Source organism: Quercus robur, chromosome 10, assembly GCF_932294415.1.
Source record: "Quercus robur chromosome 10, dhQueRobu3.1, whole genome shotgun sequence".
Lineage (NCBI taxonomy): Eukaryota > Viridiplantae > Streptophyta > Magnoliopsida > Fagales > Fagaceae > Quercus > Quercus robur.
Genome location: NC_065543.1, coordinates 39,345,690 through 39,370,761, shown reverse-complemented (window position 1 = coordinate 39,370,761; position 25,072 = coordinate 39,345,690). Strand labels below are relative to the sequence as shown.

The 25,072-nt window shown below is 33.4% G+C and overlaps 2 protein-coding genes and 1 pseudogene across 4 annotated transcripts; all 3 read right to left on the bottom strand.

Moving 5' to 3' along the window:
* Window positions 1-946: 946 nt before the first annotated feature.
* LOC126702117 (plant intracellular Ras-group-related LRR protein 7) lies at window positions 947-14,602 on the bottom strand. 3 transcript variants are annotated; one of them, XM_050400742.1, is made up of 10 exons: window positions 14,397-14,602; window positions 12,905-12,974; window positions 5,938-5,984; window positions 4,515-4,623; window positions 4,271-4,356; window positions 3,945-4,035; window positions 3,251-3,336; window positions 2,517-2,603; window positions 2,274-2,412; window positions 947-1,268 (listed from the first exon to the last, which is right to left on the bottom strand). In XM_050400742.1, exons 1-9 carry the CDS (start codon window positions 14,403-14,405, stop codon window positions 2,302-2,304), a joined length of 696 nt encoding a protein of 231 aa, XP_050256699.1. In that variant the 5' UTR covers window positions 14,406-14,602; the 3' UTR covers window positions 947-1,268; window positions 2,274-2,301. The 3 variants fall into 3 exon arrangements, with proteins under 3 accessions (XP_050256699.1, XP_050256698.1, XP_050256697.1); XM_050400741.1 differs by lacking the exons at window positions 12,905-12,974; window positions 14,397-14,602 and adding exons at window positions 6,197-6,266; window positions 7,214-7,593 and having other exon boundaries at window positions 947-1,256; XM_050400740.1 differs by lacking the exons at window positions 12,905-12,974; window positions 14,397-14,602 and adding exons at window positions 6,197-6,266; window positions 7,214-7,591.
* LOC126704141 (lipoyl synthase, mitochondrial-like) lies at window positions 14,433-16,214 on the bottom strand. Its single transcript, XM_050403168.1, has 3 exons — window positions 16,065-16,214; window positions 15,709-15,802; window positions 14,433-14,776 (listed from the first exon to the last, which is right to left on the bottom strand). Exons 1-3 carry the CDS (start codon window positions 16,212-16,214, stop codon window positions 14,433-14,435), a joined length of 588 nt encoding a protein of 195 aa, XP_050259125.1.
* On the bottom strand, window positions 14,694-20,627 carry LOC126702116 (pre-mRNA-splicing factor ATP-dependent RNA helicase DEAH1-like; annotated as a pseudogene).
* Between the last annotated feature and the right edge of the window lie 4,445 nt (window positions 20,628-25,072).

The following is a 25,072-nucleotide window of genomic DNA, read 5'->3' as shown; positions in this document are numbered from 1 at the left end:
GATGTGTTTGGATACTACTTATTTTGTTGAAACTGAAAAAATATTACTGAAAGTACGGTAGATAAAAGTAAAAGTTAGTTGAAATAGTATAGTGGGACATATGAATAATGCTAAAAGTGCAGTGTAGTCTATAAATAGTAGCAAAAATAAGCTGAATAATAAAATAATTTTAATTTTTCATTCTTATCCAAACGCGCACTTAGTATACGTTTGGATAGGAATTTTTTTCCTACATCTGGCGTTTTGCGTTTTCCTTTTCTTTTTTTCTTTTTTTTTTTTGTTTGATGCATGTGTTTCAGCTTTTAGGAGACAAAGTGCACTGTTCATGCACTATTCACGTGACCCACAACCACTTTATTAAGAAAAAATATATATTAAAAATGGGTCCACGGCACTATTCACACATTTAAAAATTATTTTTCTACAGTATTTTCAATTTTCAGTAAAATAAGCTGTATCCAAACGAACCCTTAATTTCATTTTTTATTTTGTGGAAGACCTTTTTTTTTTTTTTTTTGTAAAGTGTTTTTTCACAAACTTTACAGAGTTGGATTCTCTTGCAAATGGGTAAACACCACTTTCAGTTATTAAAAATTTGCCCTATTTTCATTTGGTACATTGGAGTTTAAAAAAATAGTAATCAAATCCTTAAAATGTATAAAATTATCCAATTTGGCTCATATACTAATTAGAACACTGACCAAGATTCTTATGGTTTAATTAGCACTATGAGTTCAACTAATAGTCTTGACCTTGTCTACATGTTATTAGCTTGTTTCTTTTTAATTTTGAAATACCAGAAAATTCTTCTGTTTGTACTATGGTTAGATTATCTTTGGCCAAAAAAAAGAAAAAGAAAAGGTACAGGTTGTTAAGGTTACTGTCTGTCATTCCACAATCATAGAATTCAAAATGCATTCAGTTTGGTTTTTTTAGATTCAAGAACTAAATATTATGTGTGTCAAACACATTTCATTCCATGTATAAATGTAATCTAAATAGTCCCAGGAACCACAACAACCTAAGGAGGATCTTTAAATACTAAGTACCTGTTACATATACAAGCCTGCAAAATGACAGGCATATACAAAGCCAAGCCCTCATTTACAAATATAATAAAACTGAGTTTGGAGACATTATTTCAAATGTGACCTAAAAAAAGTATATACCAAATTGGTCTATCCCAAGCTACAATGAAAGCTGTTTATGAATTTATGGCTGCCCTTCGCGTTCAAATGGCCCCACCTGATCAAACCCTGCCCTCTAGTCTGTTAAAAAGGAATCAAGAGCATTCATAAAAGGCAAAAAAATATCAAAGAAAGTAAGATAAGATATTGTATAACTTAATTACCACACACAGTTGCAACTGTGGTAAATATGCAAGACATAAAACCATCATCAAGTAGGTCCTACAAACAGAACTGTTTCAGGTTTGGAAACTTTTGGAGTGAAGAATGTGCAATGTGCTTATGTACATCGATTCCATAGTGCCAATTTGTTTTGTTAGAGGTATTTTTTGCACTCCATCGGCCACATTTTAGGTGCATCACATGCATGGTATAAGATGGACCAAAGGTATCTCATTGTTTGTTAAATTCAAGCATCCTCACCAAAGATTACATTCCTTATCCTTTATTATGAGACCATATAACAAATATAACACGGCTTGACAAATTTTTATAATTTGAGTGAAAACTGCCAAGTATCTCTTATTGACAAAATTGATTCCTGTCCAAGCACATGATATTCACTAAGGCCGTTGCTTTTAGCCCTTACTGAAAAGCCTCATGTAACAAACCCAGATGAATCATAACTAGCGATATATACTCAATAAAGAGTGTGAAAACAAATAAAAGAGTAGTGCCAACATTTTCACAACAAAGCCTGGGTGGCAAGTTGTTAAAGGTAAAACAACGTGCCGCCTAGGCTTTGCTGTGAAAATGTTATGCTTGTAGCTTTATTGCAAATAAAATGGAGAGACCAAAATATAAAGTTCTTGGTGATACAAGCCACTAAATCGAGAATATAAAAGCCTGATATATTCAAGATTCCTCAACACAATTTCCTCTAAAAGCCTGTTTTTTCTCCTTTCTGCTAGATGCTTCTTAAACCTATTAAATCTTTTGATACTTCAGGAATTTAGGCCAAGCAATAAAAATAATCAGATTGGTAGCATTCAGAACTAATCTTGTCCGTATAGGCGTGTTTCTAAATTGACACTCCCGGTGCAAGACACTAAAGTAATTCATTGAGATTGTGGTGTAACAACTTACTCTTTTAGGGAGCACTGATGTAAGACATTCATAGATCAACACCCTCATCGAGGCCTTTTGACCCAATCATCACATTTGAATCAATTTGCTTGTCAAACTTCTTCTTTCTTCTTGCTTCAAAATCTTGAAATCCTTCCATCTAAAAACGTTTAGGGTTCAGTTGGGTTGAAAATACATATTGGGTTTTTGCTGAAATATAAAATGAATAAACTAATAACACTACATGCGGGGACTATGACATACCTGCTGAAATTGATCCATTGAAATAGGATTGCCATGCAGGGAGATATTCTGCAGAACTTTGCAGTCTTTCAGTAGATTCAGAGGTATCTGTCCAGAAATAAATACTAAATATTAATACAGGCAAGTCCAGCTATTGCATAAATAGACTAGTACAAAGGGAATCAAAAGAACCATGACTCTTCAATACTTAAACCACCTTATTCAAAACAGTACCAAATAGTAAGGCTTCCCAAATAGATTAATAACCATGAATCTTGAAACTCCAGAATTCACATTTCTAACCTAAAAATTAAATTTATATAATCTTCAGAAAATTGCTGAACTCTCCTTTTGACTGGCAAAGTCCTGAAAGCAAACACCATCACTGTCTTAATTCGAAAAGGTCCATCAAATGGTAGTCAGGAAGTTGTACTTAGCGGAGAATAATATGTTCCGATTCTCTTCTTCAACCTAAACTATATCTTCTCTCTTTTAATTTCTTCATCTGTGTTGACCACGGGACAAAGTTTGCAAGTCCAACAGCTTTCGAGTTTGATAAAAGTAAAAGGGGCATTATCAATTCTGTTTTGGGGAACTTTAGGAAAGATAAGACTTTGAGGTAGAAAGAAGGAGAGAAAATGATGAGAATAATAGCTAAGTAGATCAAGGAAGAAGGGAGGCTTCAGTATTAGGAAAGTTGACAAGAGATCCACATGCATGTGTTAAGAGAGAGAGAGTGAGAGGTAAGTTAATACCTGGTTCACATTATTATTGTCCAAGCAAAGTGATTTTAAGTGAATGAGATTGCAGATTGATGCAGGTAGATCTTCAATGAGATTATCTGAAAGGTTATCCAGAACATGAAGCTGTGAGTGGTCAAAATATAATTAAGAAATTACAACCATGGCACACAGCTGACAAAGAAAAATTTACTCAGAAGTCAGAACTCTTCAAATAGAACCAAACAAATATATATATATATATATATTTGGACAAATAAATAGAACCAGATAAATAATGATGAAATATGACACGTGAAGCACAGAAAGCAGAATCGTGCCTCCAGCTTGTCCACTAAAATAACACAACCTATAAACAACTTAACAAATTCATAGTGATTGTAAATTTTATAATCAAAAGATAACATCCAAAACATAAATGCAATACACATTTCACAACATATTGATGAAGTATGAAAGTAGCATGGCATAGAACAAGAAAAGTAATGAAAAATGTAAAACTTTAGATCAAAATGTCGTGAAAAAGATGACATATGCTATTAGTAAAAGATTTAACAAATTTGTTCATCATCTATACACATGCAGAAATTATGACCTTAAATCTCAGAAATCTACATAATGTTCAGATCCACTTATTCTAGTGCCTTACTATAGGCAATAGTTTTTAATGTAAAAGAAGACATCAATCTGAAGAAAGATTTAAACATACCATTTGCTTGTAATTCTTCAAGAGAGAAACAACTCCCAATTGATTCTGGAAGAGACTTCAACTTGTTATTTGATACATTTAAAAGCAATAACTGCATCATCAACAATTCATATTAGATCCTGGAATTTATAAGACATGCTAAATGTGTCATTCCTAATATTAAAATACCCAAGAAAGCATGTGAAGTTAACTTCTAATCATGATTCTGATCAGTGGGCACCACAATGCGACTCCTATTGAAGTTATTCTACAATTAAAGAAACCCAAACCACAGAGGCAGTGAAACAGCCAAATAGCATTCAGTTTCATTAGATAAGATTACTCACATTGCGCAAGCTCCCAATAGTCTCAGGCAAGCATGTTAACAAATTTCCAGAGATGGATAACCGCTCAAGCCTCACAAGCTGTCCCACTAGAGACAAGAAACATAATCTGGTTAGATGCCAGTGAAAAGGTCTCATGCAAGTTACAATTATTCCATGACAATTGCAGATAAAGCCAAGGAAGGCAAACAAACTATATCGAATTTATAAATTAGCATTATCTTACTTATTTAGAGAAGAGAATTACTTTCATCAGGCAAGGAGGTAATTTGATTTCCATCAAGTGTCATAAGTTTTAGAGACTGAAGTTTCCCCAAGTTTGTAGGTAGTTGCTGGACAAGATTCTCAGCTAAGATCTGAAAAGATAGGGCAACTTTAAGCTCAAGCTTTGCCAATATCATATTATGATGATCACTCATGACAATAAAAGCAAAAAACACCATGTGCATATAATCATGTCATAAGAAATATTTAAAAAAAAAAGATAAGACTTAGCAATAAAGTCACAAGAACAGCTCTCAGAGATAAGTTGGTAAATAAGATATCCAACTGTTTTACGAGACTAAAAGATCTAACAAGAGAGGAGAATGGATTGTTTCAATGAATCTCTTACAATTAATTCCCAAGAATTGCTCTTCTGATGTATGTCCCTCTCTAAGACTCTAATTCTCTCCACCACAGTGAGATAAAGCAGAACCAATACAATTATTATTCCTTATAAATATTTGTATCGACATATTCTAAGCTGATAAACAAACTGAAAATCAGATAAGTTCAAATCCATTTATCCATTCCACCTCCAAAACATCACTTGTTTAGCAACCAATGCATCAGCCAACATTAGTGTTTCTCAATGTAATTCATTAACAAATAAAAAAATGGTTCTATTGCCAATCAATGCTTTTTTTTTTTTGTTTGATAGGTAATAAGTGTAGTTAACTGATCAAAAGTATTAAAAAATTAAGTTCATGATGATGAACTCAAGGGAAAAAGGCTAGTCTAAGAGAAACAAGGAAGTCTATGTTGGATGAACAATCCAAGAAACCCCAACACCGAGACCAATCAAAAAGAGTGCGTTGACATAATGATTTTTCCGTATCCTAAAAAAAAGACGATTTTGCTCAGTCCAAACAATCCACATCATACAACCCGGAACCATATTCCAAATATCTAATCTATGCCTCCCAAGCCAATCAATGCTTAGCGAAACTAGGTAGATCAATCCAACTTATCTCTTAAAAATGCAGCAGGCAATATGCAAATTTAAAGCTTACACAAATTTATGAATCTATTAATAGGTGATCTCTCAAGTATCCAAACTCTCTCACTACCAGATATGTTATTAAGATAGAATATGTATCCTTACTTTCTCTAAAAAAAACTCCCATTTTTACAACTATGTTCATTCTTGTAGTTTAAGCTGGTATATTACATTGACTTAACAAGTCACTGTGAGCCATGTTGAAACTTTGTCAATTCAAACAAATAACAGATTATCCTGTAATCTTTGATTCAAAACTAGAAGCACTGTTTCCATCAGAAATTGAAAAGCTCCTTCAAAATCAAGCAGTTAAGGTTTTATCACTTATTTAAATGATAAGTGCATTTATAACCTATTTCATGGAAAGGGATTACAGTTCACATACACAACTGAATTTAAAGATTCTTACCAGGCGCTGCATGTTAATTAATTTGCTTATATCCATAGGTATGTCAACTGCAAAAATAAATTGAACTTGAGTAGGAGACAGGTGTTAACTGTTAACAGCACGAAGACGTTCTTTTAAAGAAAATTTAAAAAAAAAAAAAAAAAAATCAATTTCTCACTGCTAAATCAAGTACAGAAAACTGTGAGAACAAATCTGCACGAGTCTTTTTCACCAATGTTAACCCAATGACTTGGGATCTTCATAGGAAAAAGAGCATTACCTATTTTATTGTGGGTTAAATCAAGAGTCCGTACAGATCTATCCAGATCGAAAACTTCATTTGGGAACGCCTGTTGAAGAGAAATAAAGTATCCATGAGTAAAAATGGTAACTCTTCAACTGGTATCATAGTATTAGTATCCACAAACTCACTTCATAGTTTTACACAAATTGACAGGTACTGATTATAGATACGGTTTTTCTTATTATTTATGCATGCATAAAGCAGTTCACTTTTATGTATTGAAAATATCTCCATGTTGGTATTTATGTGTCTCTATATTGATCTGATCGAAACATGCACTGACTACTTTAATTGCTAACATTAATGTATAGATCAAACCATCCTATTCCTATCTAATCATTTCACTGTTGTCCAAGATATGCAACAAAACTGAAAAAGTTTAACCAATGAAAAACTTTATATTCTCAACAATACTAGAACCCATTTCACTTCAATTAGAACCCTCTTGTACTGTAAATTACATACAACCCACACTAAATCAAAACCACTCTGAGCAAAAGCGGGTGACCTCCACTAAAAGAAACAAAACTTTTTTCAGTTTTAAAAACTCCATGATTGAGAACAAAACAAATACTTTTTATGGTTCCACATGGAACACAAATATACATAAAATACATTAAAAAAAATAAAACTCGCTGTGACTTTTTCTATATAAACAAGCTGTCAATCTCAAGTACCTCACACCCAATCAGCTCTTACTCAATATAACTCCAAACACAATGATGGGTCATAATTCTTAATCCTTGGCTCATGCATAAACAATCACGGCCCTCATCCACACACAAAGAAAATGATCAGTGTTTGATTATATGATAAAGTTAAAGAAACCCAATTCCTAAAATCACAAATTGATCAAGATTAAGCAGCACCCACTTAACCTTTCAAGTCAATAGATAATTCAACGACCCACAAGCCCAAAAAAAGAGAAGCACAAACATAATGAATATACACATAATATTGTAGAAAAAAGAACAAGGGAGAGAGAGAAATTACCTTCAATTTGGAGTCTCGGAGAGCAACAATGCCGGTGGATCGCCACCGTGCAATCCTACTAGCCTTAGAGTCCGTGCTCTTGCTCACACAGCAACCCATTTTTGTGATCAACAAAAAACCAAACAAACTAAGAGAAATGAAAAATTAAAAGCTCTCTCTCTCTCTCTCTCTCTTTGTCTCTATGTGTGTGTGTGTTTAATTCGATATATTTAACGTTCTTGTTGTAGAAAAAGAGGTTAAGGTGAGAAAACAGTGGTGGTGGTGTGGTCTGGTCTAGCGTCTAGGTAGGAGAGAAGCTAGACTTTTTTAAAGGAAGGAAACCGCGTTGTAAATTGTCGGCCTTTTGTTTATGAATTCATGTAATCTTTCCTTGTACTTTGTTTCTTGGCTTTTTAATGTCATTGGATATGAAAAAGTTTTAACTCCCATTGGGTTTGAAACTTGTGTATCTTTGTTTGGACTTTAATATTATTTTTGGAAAAATATTACATCATTTTTAAAATATATATATATATTTTTTAAATTATCTCATTTTCCTATGTTTGAAAAATATATCATTCTTTAAAAAGTATTTTTTTTTTAAATTATCTCATTTTTCTATGTTTGATAAACATTTTAGAGAAAACATTTTAGGGAAATACTAATGAGTGTTCTAAGGGCACTCGTTAATAATCCATTTAAAGAAAGTTTTTATAGGAAATGAAAAAAAAAAAAAAAATTTGATAGCTTTTTTTCATTTCCCATAAAAGTGGTATCAAAACTTTTCTAAAATGGATTATTAATGAGTGCCCTAAGGGCACTCATTAGCATGACCCAACATTTTAAATGATCTGGAGAACTGTTTGTTGATTTTCTTTATTTAAAAAACAGTTTTATTTCAAATCAAATTAAATAAGGAAAATCAAGAGTTAATTTTCATTTGACTTTTTTTAAATTTTTTAATACTGTCAACTAGTCAAATACCAAAATATATATATATATATATATATTTTTTTTAAGGTTTTGCATAAAAACAAACAAAGTGGCATGATAATGAATGTAATTGAAACTAACAAATTGGAGAGACGTCTATAATCAATATGTTTTATACTAAATTTATAACCTATTATATTTATTTTAATATTTCTATATATTTGGTTTAGGGGACCCATAAAAAAAAAAAAAAAAATTGTTTTAGAGACAGGGTCTTGGTGCGATGGCAAGTGCCTTTAACCAAAAACGACAAATCACATATTTGAGTTTAGACTTTTGTATCTTCGTTTGGACTTTAATATTATTTTTTGAAAAATACTATATCATTTTTAAAAAATATATATTTTAGAAAATTATCTCATTTTTTTATGTTTAAAAAATATATCATTTTTTAAAAAGTATTTTTTAGAAAATTATCTCATTTTTCTATATTTGATAGACATTTTAAATGATCTGAAAAACTTTTTTTTTACTTTCTTTATTTAAAAAACAATTCTATCTCAAGTCAAACTAAATAAGAAAAATCAAGAGCTAGTTTTCATTTGACTTTTTAATTTTTTAGTACTATCAAATAGTTAAATACAAAACAAAACAAAACAAAACAAAAACAAAAACAAAACAAAACAAAAAAAAGGAAAATTTATTTTAAGGTTTTGCATAAAAACAAATGAAGTGACATGATAATGAATCTAATTGAAACTAACAAACTGGAGAGATGTTATTACATTTTATTGAAAAGCACTCTATAATCTATATGTTTTATACTAAATTTATAACCTATTATGTTTATTTTAATACTTCTATATATTTGGTTTAGAGGACCCTTAAAAAAATATGTTTTAGAGACAAGGTCTAGATGTGATGGCAAATGTCTTTCATCAAAAGCAACAAGTCACAGATTTGAGTTTAGACCTCAACCTCTTAATGTAAGGTACTAAACACCTTTTTTAGACCTCACAAAAGTGGGCGCTTTGTACTATAAGTTTATGTATTTAATTTGTTTTAGTATTGTCTAAGTATGCTTTTACTATAAAGAACTTATAGTTATTGAAAATTTTTAAGAGAGCCACATGCTACTTTTCTTAAAAATTACTGGTAAATATAGATTTGAGGAGATTAATAAATAAAAGTACTTGCTAAGTCATAAAATTTAAAGAGAATTGAAGTGGAGGAGCGTGACGCTGAAAATTGTTTTGATGCTTTTAAAGAGGGTTGCTCCCATGTTGTTTGGCACATCCAAGCTTTAATTAGTACTGTTTTATAGCAAATCTTTTGTTAATTGTAATTTTAATTGGGTTAGGAAAATATGTTTTTTTGAATGTTTACATAAAGATGATGAATCTGTTTTTCATTATTGATATTCATTCTTGGTTATTAGCAAAAATTAAAAATAAAAGAGCTTTGATGTTAGCATTAAGCCATATGATTAGCAACAACTCTAGCTTTATGGTTTAGTGCAAAGGTTATTTAAACATACTTTTCTTTATTTAAAAATAAATAAATAAAATAAAATAAAATAATAAAAAGCCTCCTCTCTTGACTGCTCTCCTATGTTCCAGGATTTCATCATTTGGGAACCCTTGGGATTTGTTCTATAAACTATAGGTACTTGGAACACATGGTTGTCATTAGAGAACATGGACAGATAAATCTAAAAATGTATTTAGTTTAATGCTTATTCATGCCTATACATATTTTTCCTTCATTGGTATCAAAGCCGAAGGCTAATTTTTTGGCTCCCCATGACCTTATGAAGCCATACGAGGCCTTTTACACATTTTTGCATAATGCCCATAAACCGATTCAAAGATTACATCCCCAATCCTTCACTATTGAGACCATAGGTATTGTACCAAATATAACACAGCTTGAATAAGTATCATAATTTGAGTGCTAAGATTTCTTATTTTGACAAAACCAATTCCTGTTCAAGCATATGTTATTCACTAAAGGCTGTAGTAGGCAAACCCAGATGAACTATAATTAACAGTATATAAAATGGAGAGACCAATATACAAAGTTCTTGGCGATTTTACAAGCCACTCAATCAAGAATATAATGGTTTATTCATGATGCCTCAACACAATTTCTTCTAAAAGCCTTTCTTTCTCCTTTCTGCTGAATGCTTCTTTATCCTTATAAATCTTTTGACAGTTAAGGAATTTAGGCCAAGCAATAAAAATAATCTGATTGGTAGCATTCATGACTAATCTTGTCTGTATAGGCATTTTTCTAAAATTTACTGTCCTGGTGCAAGACAGTAAAATGATTCATTGAGATTGTGGTGTAACAAAATACTCTTTTCGGGGACACTGATGCAACATTCATAGATCAACACCCTCATCAAGGCATTTTGACCCAATCATCACATTTGAATCAATTTGCTTGTCAAACTTCTTTCTTCTTGCTTCAAAATCTTGAAATCCTTCCATCTAGAAGAGTTTAAGGCTCAGTTGGGTTGAAATATACATATTAATTTTGCTGAAATATAAAAAAAGAAATAAATTACACTGCATTTGGTGACTATGCCATACCTGCTGAAATTGAACCATTAAAATAGGATTGCCATGCAAGGAGAGATTCTGCAGAACTTTGCGGTCTTTCAGTAGATTCAGAGGTACCTGTCCAGAATTAAATACTAAATATCAATACAGGCATGTCCAGCTTGCACAACTAGACTAGCATGAAGGGATCAAAGAACCATGACTCTTCCATACTTAAAACCACCTTAAACAAAACACTGCTAGATTGTAAGGCTTCCCAAATAGAAAAAGAACCATTAATCCTGTAACTCCAGAATTCACATTTCTAACTCAATAATTAAATTTATAGTCTTTAGAAAATTGCTCAACTCTGCTTTTGACTGGCTATATTACTGGCAAAAGTCCTGAAAGTATACACTATCACTGTCTTAAGTGAAAAAGGTCCATCAAATGGTAGCCAGGAAGTTGCCCTTTGGGGAGAATAGCATGTTCTGAATCTTCTGATTCTCTTCTTCAACCTACCCAATATATATTGTTTCTTTTAATTTCTTCATCTGTGTTGACCTCAGGACAAAGTTAGCAAGTCCAACAGCTTTCAAGTTTGAAAATAGTAAAAGGGGTATTATTGAAACTGTTTTGGGGAACTTTTTTACTTTGAGGGAGAAAGAAGAAGAGAAAACAACGTGTACAACACCCAAGTAGATCAAAATAGAAGGCGGGCTTCAGTATTAAGAAAGTTGGCAAGAGATTCACATGCATGTATTAAAAGGGGGAGAGAGAGAGAGAGAGAGAGAGGTAAATACCTGGTTCAGGTTATTATTGTTTGAGCAAAATGACTTTACATGAATGAGATTGCAGATTGATGCAGGTAGATCTTCGACAAGATTATCTGAAAGGTCATCCAGAACATGAAACTGTGAGCAGTGAAAAAAAAAAATTAAGAAATTACAAACATTGCATGCAGCTGAAAAAGATAAATTTCTCAGAACTCTTTAAATGATGATGAAAAATGACATGTGAAACACAGAAAGTAGAATCATGCCTCAAGCTTGTCCAATAAAATGACACTCTAACCTAGAGAAAACTTGACAAATTCATTAGTTTCACAACACATTGATAAAGATGAAAGTAGCATGGCGTAGAACAAGAAAAGTAATGAAAAATGTAAAGCAAATTCAGGTCAAAATGTCATGTGAAAAAAATGGCATATGCCATTAGTTAAAGATTTAGCAGATTTATTCATCAGTAAGCTAAAAGTCTATGCACATGCAAAAATTATGACTTTCTACAGTGTTCAGATCCACATTTATTCTAGTGCCTTAGTATATGCAATAGTATTTTTTTTTTTTTTTTGATAAGTAAAATTTTATTGATGAAAAGAAAACGAAACAGCAACTAGTACACAGGCATTGTACTAGTCGTGTATCAATTTTACAAAAAATTACAGAAATCCAAGAAATCTAAGAGATTAGAAAATTAATGACCACTCAACATGGCCATCCACTCATATCAAGTACATAAAAAGACCATCTTCACCGCCATCATAGGTCGTCCAATGCCTTCAAAAGTCCAATGATCCCTCTCCTTCCAAATGCTCCTCATAATTCAGAGAGGGATTGCATTCCAGATACCTCCATTCTGATGTATAGCAAACTGCCCCTTCAAACTTGCCAATAAATTTACCACTCTCTAAGAACCTTCCTTTTTTACAATTATGTTCATTCTGACTTAAAAAATCGTTGTAAAGTGTGTTGCAACTTTGAAAGTAAATCTTTATATGTTGTCAATTTGAACAAATAACAGATTATCCTGTAATCTTTGATTCAAACTAGAAGCACTGTTTCCATCAGAAATTGAAAAGCTCCCTCAGCACCAAGCAGTTGAGGTTTTATTGCTTATTTAAATGACAAGTGTATTTAAAATATATTTCATGGAAAGGGACTACAGTTCACATACACAACTGAATTTAACAATTCTTACCAGGCATATTAATTAATTTTCTTGTATCCGTAGGTATGTCAACTGCAAAAATAAATTGAACTTAGTAGAAGACAGGTGTTAACTGTGTACAGCATGAATACTTCATTCTTTAGGGTTCATAAAAATTTTAGAAGAAGAAAAGGAACTCCTCACTTCTAAATCAAGTGCAGAAAACTGTGAGAACAAGTGCTGAAAGAGTCTCTTTCACCAAACTTAACTTGATGACTTGGGTACTTCATAGGAAACAAAGCATTACCTATTTTATTGTGGGTTAAATCAAGAGTTCGTACAGATCTCTCTAGATCAAAAACTTCATTTGGGAATGCCTGTTGAAGAGATAAAAATTATCCATGAGCAAAAGTACAAAAATCTATAAATAAATTAAAATTTAAAAAAAAAAAAAAAGATGGGAGAAAGACCGCTATTTAGCATCATCCAATCAAACAAAGTAAGCGAGAAAAATTGCCAACCATAGGACCACGTGCAACATCTCGAAATCCCTGTCCATCCAATTCACACAATTGATAATAATTATGCATGCACTCACATAGAGAAAAATACTCATTGTCAACTTTATGCATGCTGAGAGAAGAATGATTGATATACATTTGATATGATCAACTGACAATCAACATATGTTGTTACAAATTACATTCAGATGGTATCATTACAAATCCATGATATGTTCCTAGACCAATATGGTATTACGTCATAATAGCATCTTAAGAATGTTAAACAAGGAAAAAGAACAGAATTGTAAGAGATATCAAAGGATGCGAGTCCTAAGATAACAACAGAATAGTCATTACTTTATTTGTAGAAGATGTTGTCAAATGAAATTAAACACATATTTAACTTTTTATGACATGGTAAAGGCAGACAAGCCAACATGAAAGTAAAGTATAACAAAACAATCAAATGTCTCATTGTTGTTTTTTTGATAGGTAATCAAATGTCTCATTGTTGTTCTACTATAATTCTGGAATCCTAGCATTTGAATGCTCTTCAGTATTTGTTTTGATGGAGCAAAGATGTAAGATACCTCCACTTGTTCTCACACTAGTTACAATTCCTTCATTACATTTCCTTAATCACCACAATATATATTAGAAGAGCTCATTTCTTTAATAAAATCCACCAAATAACCTCTCTAGGTTCTCTATCATACGTCTCCTTTATATTTCTCCATTAGACATCTAAGTAAGAAAAATACTTCTATGGTAGACCTCCCTAGCATAAAACCAAATTGATAATCTGATAATGTTCAATCTGCTACATTATTATACTAGTACCCTAAAGCATAAATAAAAAAAATAAAAAAATAAAAACTAGGAGGAGAAAAGGATTGGTCACTAAAGGCACTCTCCTCTATAGGAGGAAGTATAAATCATATATTTACATATAGAATGACTTCCCAAGTAAGCACAGTAAAGTAAAAAAGGAGAACACGCCATCACAATTAAAGGGTACTACAATCAGGTAATTCTAAGTGAATATTCAGAAAGTAGAAATTGGAAAGATGGGGGCTGAGAGAGGGAGGGAGGGAGGTTGAAGAATGAGAGAGGGAGCAAATGCTGTAGCACTACCAATCATAGTCACTAGCATGCAATGAATGAACATAGAATACACACACATACATAGCCCAAGACAGAATATCTGCCCAAACTACAATAAATTTGATCAAACAAGCCATGCATGTAAGAATAGAATCAATTAATGTGCCATAATCAATAAATATTCAAGCATACCATTTCCATGCCAAGAGTTTGATACTTCTCAAAAGCCTAAGGAATAATGTATTCAGACACTGGCACATGGCGCTTTGACGGTCTCATATATTGACCAAATGTCATCACATCCACACCTGCTGCTCTCACCTTCTCCATAGTTCTGACAACTTGCTCGGGTGTTTCTCCATAGCCTAACATTATTGAAGTTTTGGCAAGAGTTCCAGCAGGAGCGTAGTCCTTGGCCATCACTAAAACATCTGAAGACTGCTTGAAATTAGCACAGTGATCACGCACAGAACTCTGAAGCTCTTCAACCGTTTCAATATTATGAGCAAAGACATCTAATCCTGATTTCGCCCCTTTCTCTACACAGCCAGCATCTCCTCGAAAATCAGGAGCTGCAGAATCAAAATAGTACAACATTACAGAAAGAACAAGGGCTCCTCCAAACCATCTATGGGCATAAATCAACCTAAAAGAGTCCTTGTAAAGTCATCCAACTTCTTATATATAAGCAGAATTAAATCATGTATACATTTGGATCCAAATTTAACCATGCATTCCACAGTCTAGGTAAAATTTATTATAAGTTCCAAAACAAGTATTCAAATGCCTCCCTCTAAAACTGCCAGTAGTGTACATGAGCTTCCCTCTAAACAAATTCCAACGTAAAAATTATTCATGAGCACAACTAGTCAAAGCTCCAGAACCGCCAAAAAAAATTATACAAACAGCCAATTAAAGGGCTTGCGTGGCTGATGAACCAAAATTTGAAAAATCAGGAGCTGCACAATCAAAAATAGTGCAAGCAACTGATTAAGGGAAAGTAAAGAAATATTTATTTAGTTCCAGTTTTATTTAAATTTCGAAGTCAAATGTATTTTATTTTAGATATTATTAGTAAATTATATAAATTTGAATTATATTTAATTCCTAGAGTCAAGGTTATTTTGTAATTCAATAATTGGGATTTTCCAAATAAATTAAAATTCGGGTGTTCCTATTTCAGTTAGAATTAGGCTTAGTCCTAATAGTCTATATAAGCACAATAACACACTCCTATATATGAAGACAGTCTTATAGATTACAGTTTGAATGATGAATAAACTTTCTCTTGAAATTTTCCAATGGTTAGGTGCTGACTCCAGCCAACTCTATGTGCTAACACCTAGAAGTTTGTTTTATGCTTGGTGCTAACTCAAAGCACTCCAAACTCCTAGAGGTTTATTTTATCCCTCTTGTTATGAATCCAACAGGAATAACAGAAAATGGGAAACACATTGCCAGCTTGTGCAGCATTAGCATTTAGCAGTGGTGTTTACTAGCCTACATTTGCAATTAAATCCCAAGCTATCTATGACTTTTCCAAGGAAATGCACAATTGCAAGCAACATCACAGAAAGAACAAAGATGCATCTAAACAGCTATAGACATAAATGAACACAAGAGTCATGGTAAAGCATTCCAATTTCCTATATATAAGCAGATTTAAATCATGTTTAACCATGCATTCCACTGTCTAGGAGAACTTTACAGTAAGTCCCATAAAAAAAAAGTATCCAGATGCCTCTCTTAAACTACTAGTAGTGTAAATGAGCTTCCATATCCATATATACAAATTCAACATAAAAAAATATACAGCTCAACTAGTTGAATCTCCAGCACCACCAAAAGTGATTACACAACCAGCCAATTAAAGGGCTTGCGTGGCTTATGAACCACATTTTCAAAATCAGGATCTGCAGAATCCAAAAAAGTGCAAGCAACGTGACAGAAAGAACCAAGACACATAGAAGACCAAGAAATGTTAACATCAAGAATCATTGACAACGTCATCCAACTTTCTATTTATAAGCAAACCCTTATCATGTATAACAATGGATCCAAGTTCAACCATTCAATCCACAGTCTAGGTAAAGTTTACAATTAATTATAAAACAAGTATGTAGGGGCCTTTGTTTGGATCTGCCTATAACATACATGAGCTGCACTATTTACAGATCATAACAAAAGGCTTAATCACCCAATCAAGGGCTGCAGGTTTTACAACTATGACAAGCTAAGCTGGTTTGAGCAGCATTTCTCAAAAGCCACTCCACAAATTTGGAGAAATAAATAATCTTTGATTTAAAAAAAAAAAAAAAAAAAAAAAAAAAAAAAAAAAAAAAAGATGCAGGCAGCTTCCGCTTTTTAGAAGCTGAAGCTTCCTTTGAAAAGACCAAACAAACAGAGCTTAAAGGGTCACTAAATCAAATGCCAATTTCTGCAATCCAGGAAAATGGACTTCAAAGGTAATAATAGAAAAACCAATACATCTTCTGCATGTGCAGCATTAGTTGTAGCATCCACTGGCCTATATTTATGGTTAAATCCCGAGCAATCTATTGCTTTTCTTAATAACAATTAGCTATACTTGCAAACCTTTCAATTATTCTGACATCTATATACACATTCATTAATTCTCACACTTAAAAATAAAAAATAAAAAACCAATAGCTCATTCATACCACCAAAAAAAGAGTATACAAGCAGCCAATCAAAGGGCTTGCGGGCTGATGAACCAAATTTGAAAAATCAGGAGCTGCACAATCAAAAATAGTGCAAGCAACTGATTAAGGAAAGGTAAAGAAATATTTATTTAGTTCCAGTTTTATTTAAATTTCGAAGTCAAATGTATTTTATTTTAGGTATTATTAGCAAATTATATAAATTCGTATTTTATTTAATTCCTAGAGTCCAGGTTATTTTTGTAATTCAACAAAAATGTTTTTGCATAATCATTCAACCAAAATTGATTTCTGGCATATCATTGAAAATCTCATTCTAATTTAACAATTGCTTATAAAATAGCCAACAATTCAATGACCTAACATGATGGTGATTGAAATCTATATCCTAATATCATTTCAGCATTTAATCCAATCAAGAATAAACAAGCATAGTACATACACCTCATAGAAACCCTGGAGTTATGGTATTTGAAGACGGGAATTTTTTGTTTTTTGTCTTTATAGGTAAAAAGCTTAAAGGAATATAAGAAACAAACAATCTGCTCCTATGGTATACAGGTCTTGTACTAATGGAAACAAAAACATTAAGCAAAAGTGCACAAATCTAAAAAATCCAAAAAAGAAGCATCATCCAATCAAACAAAATAAGCGAGAAAAACCACCAAGTTATTGCATGCCAATCTGCTTTCCTGGAACTTGTGACCAGTTTTCAGTCCTACAATCGCTTCATTTCTCCACGAGACTTTTTCTTTGTACCCGAATCTTCAGCATCCTTAAGCTGGTACCAGTGCGGGGCTATGTCCACCAACCACTCCCGCTTTAGTTCTGTTACCTGTCTCATATATGCCTTGGTTGTGAGCACCAATTCATGGTATAGAACCCATCTTGGAAGTACTTGTGCTAGCCCTGAGCTTGGGTGTATGTGAGCAGCCTGTGGAGGTTTGACTGTCTGGTAAGACCCATTTGTCTGTAGCCTTGCAGAGTGTGGAAAAAAACCTGATGTTATAGCCTTTTTTATAGAATCTAAATCATTAGCATTTGAGGTTAGTTCAATTCCAACCCTTTCCAAGAGCCCCTCAAGTTGATCACGTATGTCCCTAGCACGTTTCATACTCCTAACTTGTACATAATTTTCATAGCACCATTGTGTCGAGTAACCTGTCTCCTTCCATGAATTGTAGACATTTAGCAATGCAATGTGATCCCCCACATTTCCAGAATGAAAATTCATTCGTGCATTGTCAGCATGGACTTGTTTGTCCTTTGGCCGATAAAAGATGGAATTACCAACCGAAAGCATAGCAGCAATGGAAATCATTTCATCTGAGCACTTGTATTTGTCAGAAGCAACTATTGCTTTGGACAGCATGGGATCAAGAGGGAACTCTGCCATCCGTCTACCTAACATAGTTAGCTCGCCTCTTTCGTTCAAAGCATTCAAAGAAAAAAGTAGTTCCAAGGCTTCCATTAATGATTCAGGTGTAGGCGAGTCCATAAAATCAAACTTCAGCAAGTCATGGATCCCAAGGCTCTTAAGAATAAGGACAACATTTGCAAGGTTAGTCCTTTTTATTTCTGGTGTAGTATTATCTTCCAAATCATTATAGCTGCAGACAGTATATAACCGGAAGCATTTTCCAGGACCTGTTCTTCCTGCTCGACCTTTCCTCTGATTAGCTGTTGCTTTTGATATTGGAGCAACTAGCAATGACTCCATTCCAGTCCTTGGATTATAAGATTTCATTTTACAAAAGCCTGGATCAATTACATACTTGATCCCATCAATAGTCAAGGAGGTTTCAGCTATATTTGTAGCAAGAACAACTTTCCTTGCTCCTTCAGGAGTGGGTTCAAATATTTTTGATTGGAGCTCAATTGGTAGGTTTGCATATATTGGGCAGATAATCAGTTCAGCAATCTTTGTCCCTAGTCCCTTTGTCCTGTGCTTTAAATTTTCTTCAACTGTTTCAATCTCTTCTTGACCAGTCAAGAAAACCAATATATCTCCAGGTTCTTCCTTCACATGAATATGAAGAACAGTAAATATAGCTGCATCCAAGTAATCAGCTTCCGGAGCTTTCGTGTAATTTATTTCAATAGGATAGCGCCTCCCTGGAAAGCTAAAGATTGGAGCAGAATCAAAAAAATCACTAAATTTCTCTGCATCAAGTGTTGCACTTGAGATTAGTAACTTAAGATCGGGGCGGGATCGAGCAACATCCTTCACCAATCCAAATAGAATATCAGTTGAGAGAGTTCTTTCATGGGCCTCATCCACCATTAACACACTATAGCTTTCCAAATCTGGTTCAGCTAGAAACTCTCGCAACAACATCCCATCTGTCATATATTTCAGAACAGTATTTTCTGAAGTGCAATCTTCAAAACGGATAGAATAACCTACCTCATGGCCAAGTTTGACACCCATTTCATGAGAAACTCGAGCAGCAACACTTATAGCAGCAACTCGTCGTGGCTGTGTGCATCCAATCTTTCCGCGCTTTGTGTATCCAGCTTCATGAAGATATTGGGGTATCTGTGTAGTCTTCCCAGAACCAGTTTCACCAACAATAACAATAACTTGATAATCTTGAATGGCTTGAAGCAGTTCATCGCGATATGAATAGATAGGTAAAGATTTTCTCTCCTCTTGAAACCTCTCCAAAGCTGATTTTGCCTCAGACTTCTCAAGCAACTTGGACACCTCCTCATTGTCAGTATTGTAACCATCCACAACTCAAGTTTTGATAAAATCAATCTGATCCTCAAACACAAACTGATAGTCATCATCAGATATTTGCCTTTTATTCTTTGAACCATATTTCAGCATTGCCTTTCCAATTTGATAATCCTCCCAAGCCTCTTGTTCTGCAAAAGGATTCATTTTATCCCCAACACCTTCTTGGTCTCTGCAACGTATCAAAGCCACATCAAATCTCTTTTCCTGATTAACACTCCCTTCTTGATCATAGGCTTCAGGAATTTTGCGCTCACTTGTATCGTCAACCTCCACTGATTGCTTCTTCTTCTTCTTCTTCACAATGTCATACAATTCCTTCTTGTGCCTTAACTCACCATATTCAGCTTCAGTAAGCTTCACCCCATCAAATAAATACTCCTCATCTTCAATATCATCTCTTAATTCCTCTACTTTCTTTTCCTCCCTTTTCTTCAAGTACTCTTGCCTTGAAACTCTTTTTAAAGCTGTAATGTCATCTTGCTCCAAAGCATTAACAGGCTCCATCAACTTTCGCGCCCCTATTACATCCCGGTTTCTTATATTTTGCTCTAGTTGCTCCCTCTCTTTTTGGTCACGCACTAGTCTCTCCTCTTCTGACTCTGAACCACCATCATCACCATCTTCATCTCCGGTTATTGTTCTCCTTTTAACCCGTCTTTTTTCATCTTCTTCATCAGCATCATCCAAAAGTACTGCATAAGTCCTCTGCTTTCTTGCCAGCATTGCAGCCTCCATCTCTCGTTTCTGATAAAGGGTTACTACACCACTATCTTTACGGGGTACCCTAGTGAAGATTTCTTCTGCAAAACCATGAAGAGTGTCAGATGATGAAGACAATGATCCACATTCCACTAAAAGCTTGTTCACCAAATCACCAGTTGAAGTTGCTTGCTTAGCCAGTGCAATAACGTATTGAACCAACGTGGGCTGTGAATATCCCAGCATCGACATCAACTGATCAGACACCCATGTCTTCAAACTGTCGCTGCTGCTCCCCATTGATCTCTCCTAGTCCGGGTTTTGCTCGCTTGTAAAAGTGAAAGAGAACGAAGAGTTGTGGATATTGATGAGAAAGCCAAGAAGAATCCTTCGCTCGTCTCTCATAAAAACAGAAAAAAAAAACTAACCATTGAAAAGTCTAGACTAACGGCGCCGTGTATGTAAACAATCAGTTTTTTTTTTTTTTTTTTGGCTACACGCAACACGTGTTTAAAATAAGAAAAAACTAAAGACCCCTTTGTAAAGGATTCCTAGTCCTAATTAAAGTAGGACTCTAAAATCTAAATAATCAACTCACGGAAAATAAAAATAAAAATTATATAACATTTTAAAATAATTTTGTTTTGACACCAATCAATTTTTTGTGTAAGCTAAGATTGAAACCGAAATCTTTTATTCAAACATAAAAATTTTTACCAATTGAGCTAATTGAACCCAATACAAATTACAATGCTTTTGAGTTTTTAAGGGCCCATTTGATACGTGTGTTTAAATAACAGTTATCAGTTTTTTTAAAAATAAGTGTGGATAAAAAAATTGTAAAAATACGTGTACTATTATTTAAAAACTGAAAATATGTGTTTAAATTAATATACCAAACAGTCCCTAAGTTTTTTCTTTTTTCACTTTTGAGTGGGTGAGTCAGTCCAGTCCAGTAGAAGCATTAAAACACACCCAAAAAAAAAACAATTAAACAATTGTAAATTAATATTAGAAAAAAAACTAATAAATTAAAGAATTGTAAATGAGTTGAAGAATTGTATGCTAATAAACAATTAAATAATTATAAATACATAGGCTCAAAATGTCCTGTGAATTCAATAAAAGAATGGTAAATAAATTAAAGTATTGTAAGCCATAATAATTATAGTTTACTTAATAATAATAATAATAATTAATATGTTTATTGTATTAGAAAAAATATGACAAATAAACTTATAGTTTATCTTCTTTTTTTTATCTTTTGCTAGTACTATGAACATATTTGCAATAAGGAAACCACGTAAACCGCAAGATTCATCTTCTAAGCGTGATCATGTTGATGTGAACAATCTTTCTTCGAACCCTAAAACAACTAGAAAATATCACATTTTGTGATGTTGATATATTCAAGTTCTTTTTTATTTTAGGTTTTATATAATTTTTTTTTAGAGAGTTTTAACCTATGGCGTCCACTCATGATGATAGCTCTTTATCATCAGATTAAGACACCAATCAGTTTTTGGTGTAGATTTTATATAATTTATATCTCTTAACCCCTAACAAAAATCTTTTACAACTTTGAGTTCGAGACAAGTTCAGGCTTTTGGGATATTTTACCCTGACAATTTTTCTAAAAACCCAAATTTACCCTCGACAGTACAATCTCCCTTTCAACCCTAGAATCTCACTGGTCTCTCAATCCAAGTCTCACAAGCTCCTTTTCAACACATTGTAGCTTGTTTAGTGAAATATTTTGGGATTGGGTGATATTGTTATATAATTCCAATAATTGATAATTTGTTTGTGGTATCTTGTTCATTGAAATGTCTACTAGGCATATGCATTTTTGGCACACACATTGCACAACTTACTTTGGCATGTGATAATTCAATCACCTATTGACACTCAAGCAAGTTATGGCCAAATCAAATGTGTGCCAAGAGTTTGTTCCTAAATTTTTTGAATCACAAAAGAAAAAGAGTGACTGAAAAATTCGTTGAAAATTTGTGTCAAATTTATGTGACATCAAAATTTTTATTGAATTTTTCACTTTATTTTCCTTTCAATGTTAGTGGTAAAGTCCATTTGAGTGAAATTTTTGGTGCATTTTAGGGTTCGTTTAGTTGGAAGGGTGAAAAAGTGAGAGGACAGAAAATGGTGGGAAGATGGAAAAGTGGAAAAGATTTTAATTTCTCTCCTTTTTGTTTGGTTGGACTTGGGAGTGGAAAAGTCGAAGGATGAAAAAAATGAATTTATATAAATTTACTCATATACCCTAGTTAAAAAGTAATGGCCAATTAAAACCAAAAAGTGACGAACAACCAAAAAAAAAAAGCAATAACCCAATTTATTAAAAAATAAAAATCATGTCCCAAAAAAAAATATGTCTAATTAAAAAAAAAGGGGGGGGGGGGGGGGGAGGGGGGGAACATCCACGAAAGGAAAAGATAAGAAAAGAAAGAAAGAAAAAAATTGGGAGAAGAAACGTGCCTAGGAATGGAAAATGAAAAAAGAAAAAAAAAATTGGCAAAAGGAAAAGGAAAAAAAAAAAAATTGGCAGAGATAATGTGCAAGTGCACATGGACATTTTCGTCCATTAAGCAGCCTCATTTTCTCCCTTCAGTTTTCTCTCCATTTTGGGAAGAAAACTTTTTGATGGGTTTGGAGGAAAAACACTCAGACCCCACTATTGATTTTTCTTTCTATCCACCCAACCAAACACACTCAAAAAAGTTTTCATTCCTATTTTTTCTCCAAAGTTTTCCATCCACCTTATTTCATCTCCTAACAAACACATCCTTAGTGTTGGTCTTGAATTGAGTTGTTTTTTTAATACTGTTACTTCCCTTGGGCATAGCTAGACAGTATAACGAGAAAAAATAATTCTCTTTTGTATAAGAGGCTGATACGGAAAGCTTTAGGAAGGGAAAGGATTTCTCTCGTTTCGTATTATGTTCAGATATATAGTTGGCTCAATTAAAAGGAATTTTGCTGCTTGAGATATTGATTTTCCTTTAAACTTTTTTCCTAGGAACCAAATAGAACATGTGGGTTACTTTTCCCCTTTGATGCAAATGGTTCTGGCTAATGTACTTTCATGTAGATTTTTCCAATTAGCGGTTCATACTTGAAAAAAATTGATGTTGTAGTGGTGTCTAAGTTTATTGTTTATAATTAATACAAAGTGAAAACGGTTGACTCAAATATTTTTAGGCGAAAAGCACATTTCGTCCCTACATTTTCACACAATTTCCACTTTGGTCCCTATATTTTATTTTCACCGCTTTTAGTCCCTATTTAGAAAAACACCTTCTGTTTTAGTCTTTTCTGTCAGTACTGTTAGGACACTGACCTACGTGACAAACAGAATTATTAAAATAATAATAATAAATTTTATTTTGTCATTAAAAAATGCCAAGTTAGCATTTAAATTTAAAAAAATAATTTATTAATTTTAACTAAATAAAAAACAGAAATAAAAATAAAAAATCACATTAATTGAGATTAAAGTGTGTCTTCAACAAGAACACAAACTCAGATCTAAGAACACAAAATTAAAATCCAAAAGTCACAAACCCAAAAAATAAGAACATCAAATTAAACTTGAACAAGGAATTAAACATGAAAACAAACACAAAACACAAAACACAAACCCAAAAAATTAAAATGAAACCAGCACAACACTCCCACTCTCATTTTATACTTCTTTTTCTTCGTTCTTTCCAGATCCATTACTTTCTATTTGTGTTTGTATCTTTGTTTTTCTTCTTTCTTTCAGATCTATGACTCTCTCTTTCTCTCTCAAATACCAACACCTTAGTGTTCAGCATATGGCCGTCGACGCAGCGCACGCGCAACGCCGTGGTAGCGCACCTCATCAAGACGCTCTCCAAGCAGTCCATTCTCTCCAAGTGCTACGGCACCTTGCCGAGTGACGAGGCCTCCTCCGCCACACGCCTCATCGAGACTGAGGCTTTCTCCACCGCCGCTGCATCCGCCTCTATTGAGGACGACGGCATCGAGATCCTCCAGGTTTACTCTCGCGAGATTAGCCGCAAAATGCTCGACACTGTTAAGACTCGTGCCTCCTCCGCCGCCACTTCTTCTGTCGTTGACGCTAGAACTGCGCCGTAGACTCCGTCTCTCGAGGCTACTTCCGCCACTGTTGCTAGTGAGGATAACTCTCCTACCATCACTGAATCTTACTCTCTCTCTAGGATTTTGCTTTTCTGGTATGCTAGGATAACTGTGTATTTGTGTTTGGTTGACAAGAAAGGGCAAGAAAAGGTTAATTTTCTGTTGTTATTTTCTGGGTTGGTGATTTTTGGATTTTAATTTTGTATTTTTAGATCTGAGTTTATGTTCTTATTGTTCTTGTTCGAGACACACTTCAATCTCAATTAATGTGATTTTTTATTTTTATTTCTGTTTTTTTATTTAGTTAAAATTAATAAATTATTTTAAAAAAATTTAAATGCTGACTTGGCATTTTTTATTATTATTTTAATAATTCCGTTTGCCATGTAGGTCAGTGCCCTAACCGCACTGACGGAAAGGACTAAAACAGAAGGCGTTTTTCTAAACAGGGACTAAAAGCGGTGAAAATAAAATATAGGGACCAAAATGGGAATCGTGTCAAAATGTAGGGACGAAAATGTGCTTTTCGCCATATTTTTACTACTTGAGACAAAATAAAAGCTGAACCCTAGCTATCATTGTATCAACATTATTCAAAACAAAAG